Source organism: Pistacia vera, unplaced genomic scaffold (assembly GCF_008641045.1).
Source record: "Pistacia vera cultivar Batoury unplaced genomic scaffold, PisVer_v2 Contig184, whole genome shotgun sequence".
Classification (NCBI taxonomy): Eukaryota; Viridiplantae; Streptophyta; class Magnoliopsida; order Sapindales; family Anacardiaceae; genus Pistacia; species Pistacia vera.
Window position 1 is genome coordinate 391,975 of NW_022195938.1, and position 4,543 is coordinate 396,517.

General features: G+C 37.4%; 1 protein-coding gene across 1 annotated transcript; it reads left to right on the top strand.

The window, feature by feature from the left end:
- Positions 1 to 227: 227 nt before the first annotated feature.
- On the top strand, positions 228 to 1,725 carry LOC116126843 (zingipain-2-like). Its single transcript, XM_031412521.1, has 2 exons — positions 228 to 915; positions 1,001 to 1,725. Exons 1-2 carry the CDS (start codon positions 480 to 482, stop codon positions 1,582 to 1,584), a joined length of 1,020 nt encoding a protein of 339 aa, XP_031268381.1. The 5' UTR covers positions 228 to 479; the 3' UTR covers positions 1,585 to 1,725.
- The last annotated feature ends 2,818 nt before the right edge of the window (positions 1,726 to 4,543 follow it).

Sequence of the window (4,543 nt, forward strand, 5' to 3'; positions counted from 1 at the left end):
TCTCATCTTCCCAGACTCTCCATCTCTTCATCTGTAATATTAACAAACATTCAGAGATATGAGAAAAACCAAAAAAAGAACAAAAAAAGACACAAATTACAGAGAAGAGAGAGAAAGAGAAAGCAAATTTTACCTTGGTTCTGCCCAAAGCCAAGATGGTGATGCAGTAGATAATATGAAAAATAGCCAACATAAAGATGAAAATGTGTATTTGAGTATGTATTAGCAACCTCGTCTGAGCAAAAAGATACTTCTAAATTCTAATAGATGTCTGGATTCTGTATTTGAGCTGCAAGAACAAATTATACCAGCAATCATATTACATAGACAATACTACATACAAGGGAAAAAAAAAACTAAGCGTAAATTCACATGAAACTCAAATCTATAAGTACCTAAATTGAGCCATCACTTCCTCACAGCTTATCAAACACTAAAAGCCGTTGCTTAAGATTCGAGCTATCTTCTGTCTATAAACAATGGCTTTAACACTAGAAAAAAAAATTTTCATTGCTATGTTAATGATTTTCGGGACATGGGCATCTCAAGTGATGTCCCGCACATTGCATGAAGCTTCCATTGCTGAGAAATATGAGCAATGGATGGCTCAATATGGACGCACTTATGAGGATAATGCAGAGAAAGAAAGGCGTTTTATGATATTCAAGGACAATCTTGAATTCATAGAAAAGTTCAACAATGCAGGGAATCAGAGTCACAAGCTAGGCATCAATAAGTTTGCAGACTTGACCATGGAAGAATTCAAAGCTACACATACCGGATACAAGTCTACCCAACCAAAGTCATCCAAAACGGTATCACCCTTCAGGTACAACGATACAGAGGACGTTCCATCTAGCTTGAACTGGATAGACGAAGGAGCTGTTACTGACGTAAAGGACCAAGGGCAATGTGGTAAGGGAATCACCATATTATCGCTTGTATCATCATATTATTAAGTTATAACTAGTTGTCTGACTTGTTATTATTTCGGATTTAGGTTGCTGCTGGGCATTTTCGGCAGTGGCAGCTGTAGAAGGTATTACTTTTATCAAAACTAAAAACTCAGTCTCACTGTCCGAGCAACAACTAGTGGATTGTGACAGAAATGGCAATGACGGTTGCAGTGGTGGTGATATGAAGAATGCCTTCAAATACATTATAGAAAACAAAGGTCTTGCAAGTGACACAGATTACCCATATCAGGGAATGGATGGAATCTGTGAAAAAGAGAAGGAAGAGGACCCTGAAGCCAAAATTACAAGCTATGGAGTTGTACCTGCAAATGATGAAAGTTCCTTATTGAAGGCTGTGGCCCAACAGCCAGTTTCAGTTTCAGTTGATTCAAGTCAATTTCAATTCTACAAAAGTGGGGTTTTCAAAGCGCAATGTGGAACCAATCTGGACCACGGTGTTACTGTAGTCGGATATGGGACGAGCGAAGAAGGTGACAAGTACTGGTTGGTCAAGAACTCCTGGGGCCAGGATTGGGGTGAGAGCGGCTACATCAGGATGCTCAGAGATTTTGATGCTCCTGAAGGCATCTGTGCCATTGCCATGGACGCTTCTTATCCAGTTCTTTGATTAACATCTAAATGCTTCTGCTTAAATTTCTGCATTCATATTTCCATATTTAAGTGAGTGTTTTATTGTATGTGAAATTCCAGAGCTATGGCTTGTAGCCGAGGGGATATCATTAGGTATGAAAATAAGTTTTTCCTTTTATTTACTATTAAACAGATTATAATTATTGAGCCAATTTCTGAGAGTAGATAATTTGCATTACTTAACCTTTACTATGTGTTGAAAAATTTAGATGAGAATTAATGATATGACATGGTATCATTCTCATGCCATCTGGTTGTCAAACTTAAAATCAATACTTAATACCAAGAAAACTACACCCTTTCTGACTCTAAAAGTTTATCTCTTTATTTCAACTACCAAAATCGCATCTCTTCCCTTCATTTTTGGTCTCATTCAGCCCTCACATATATTTCTCTCTTTCTTCTTCAATTTTGTCTGGCTGATTAATACAAATATTGTAAACACTAAAATTTACAATTGAATTGAAGAGAGAATCTTGTGGGCCAAACCACTAACAACCTTGGTGGTCTTGCGAGAGATATTTTTGCGGCTAGGGGGAGCTTTAGTGATGCAAGAAGTTGAAGTAGGTAGTGGGTTTGATAATACGGGAGTTGGAACTTAGGAGTGATTTTTGAATGAATAATGAGAGAGTCGACCCCTGTTTATATAGTGAACCCAAGGGGTTTAAATCTTAGTAGAACTCTGAGCCCTATTTGGTAGGACTACAAAAAAAAGGGCTTTTAACTACAATTTTGTTAACGACGATTTTAAAATTCGTCACCAAATGTAACTATTAGCGACAAAATATGAAATTGGTTGTCAATAATTTTGCAAATTTTCTAATCCTTGCACGAGATGGTGGGAAGCAAATTGGTGACGGACTCAATGACGACATAATTTGTCGTACAATGTTTTTGTCGATGAAAATACAAAAGATCATATTTTATTAAGCTTAACTATCTTAAATCATTGTAATATTTGTTGAAGTATGAATCTTTTGGTAGAAGTTGAAGATGCCTGGCATAAAAAAAAAGTAATGTTGCGGCGAGAGGATGGCAAGCGAGAAGTTGAAGACCGACCGCTGCAGCAATAAAAATGGTTGCTGCAGCGATTGGAGTTTGCCGCAGTGTGCGTGGTTGGCTGTGTTGTGCAAACTGTTTTCAGATTTGTTCAGACAGCAGCTGTTTTTCAATTAAGTTCAGATTAGAGGTGATGTGTAGACCTTATTAACAAATGTGGTTGTTAATAAAAGCTCTGCATGGTATGTACTTTGGTATGGACATGGCAGAAGCATGAGATAGACACAATGCAAGTAAGACACTACATAATTACTATAGCAGCATGCTTTAGCTTTCATGCCTTGTATGCACTATTGGAGCCGAAGAATGACGCCAGATATTGTACCGCAGTTTGTCATTGTAGGCTCGTCGTAACTCTTAACTTTCCGATGCCACCCACCGGCCCCATTCTACATTAATAGAACACGTCGTAGTTGGAGTCAATTTCAGGGTGGATGTAATCGGCTATCCAATGAAATATTATGGCCTATGTAATCTGCATTGACCAAATCCAACACACGTTGCACCGCTCCAAAGCTTCAAACATTGCTTATTGTTCCGACACAGAGATCGCTGGGATAGTGCACCAACACTGCCATAGCATTGTTTTCTGCCATTCTTAAATCATGAAAATGACAGAGAGGTCATTAGAGTAGTGCAACGACGCTGCAATTCTAAAATATTGAAAGCGACACAGAGGTCGCCGGAATATTGCAAGGTTTGCACCGTTTTGTGGGAATACATAGACAATACTACATGCAAGGGGAAAAAAAACTAAGCGTAAATTCACATGAAACTCAAATCTACCAAAGAAGACTTCTCCTTATCACAATGTTCAAATCACATTACTTGTTGCAAGTGAATTTGTTGCCACCTTCACAAGAACCTTTTCACTTCTTGGGAGCAAGATGAAACCTTCGTCAATGAAACTTTCTGATTCAGGCCAGATTCCAATCTCTAAAACTCCAACTATAACATGTCTTTCAACATTGGGATTTCTTATAACAGATTCACCAAAACCCACAAAGTCCCTTCATGCTTGCAACTTCTAACTATGAAAAAAAAAAAGCATATCTGAGACCATAGTAAACAAAAGAAAGCAAAAGAAGTTCCTAATGTGAATACAAAGAGAGGCAAGAATAGATCATATCACCATATGGTATATATGCAATTGAAAAATGAGAGTTAACGGGATATTGATTCGAACTAACATAGAGCTAATAATGAAACTAGATAGGAACCTATTCTAATAAGATAAACATTGCAGTTGAACATATATAGATTTAAACATTGAAGACCAAAGACTAAAGACTGATACATACTTTGATCATGAGCTCAATGGCAGGTTCAAGGACAATGCTTCTAATCATGGTTTAGACCACCACACAAACAATGCGTTGAGACAAAGAGCAGATAAAACTATTGGAAAGTCGAACAAAACATGCATATGCTAACTTAAGCTTATAAATATGTTTTCTAGGTGGTGAATGCTATGAACCTCCAATACTTATGGCTGGTACTACCACCAAGTGCAAATAGCTAATAGTAACTAAGTTGACGTTGCTGTGCAGCACAAAGAGTCAGGCTAGTAATTAACCACTACAACCAATTTACAAAACTGACCTATCAATGCCTCCAGCTTCAAGATCAAACCAATTCGCAAGCCAAAAGAAGCTTCAGATAATTTCTAGAAACAATGTCGCATACTATCATGAACAACTTATTGTTAAAAAAATCATATGATAAAAAGCTTCATATAATTTCTACAAACACATGGTCGACACTACATTGTAATATTTTCAACGAGTGGTCGGATTGTTGAAGACAGAAGATGTTCTTTAACCGATGAGATGATTGAAGTGATAACGTGTTTACGGAATTGGACTCATGCAGAAATA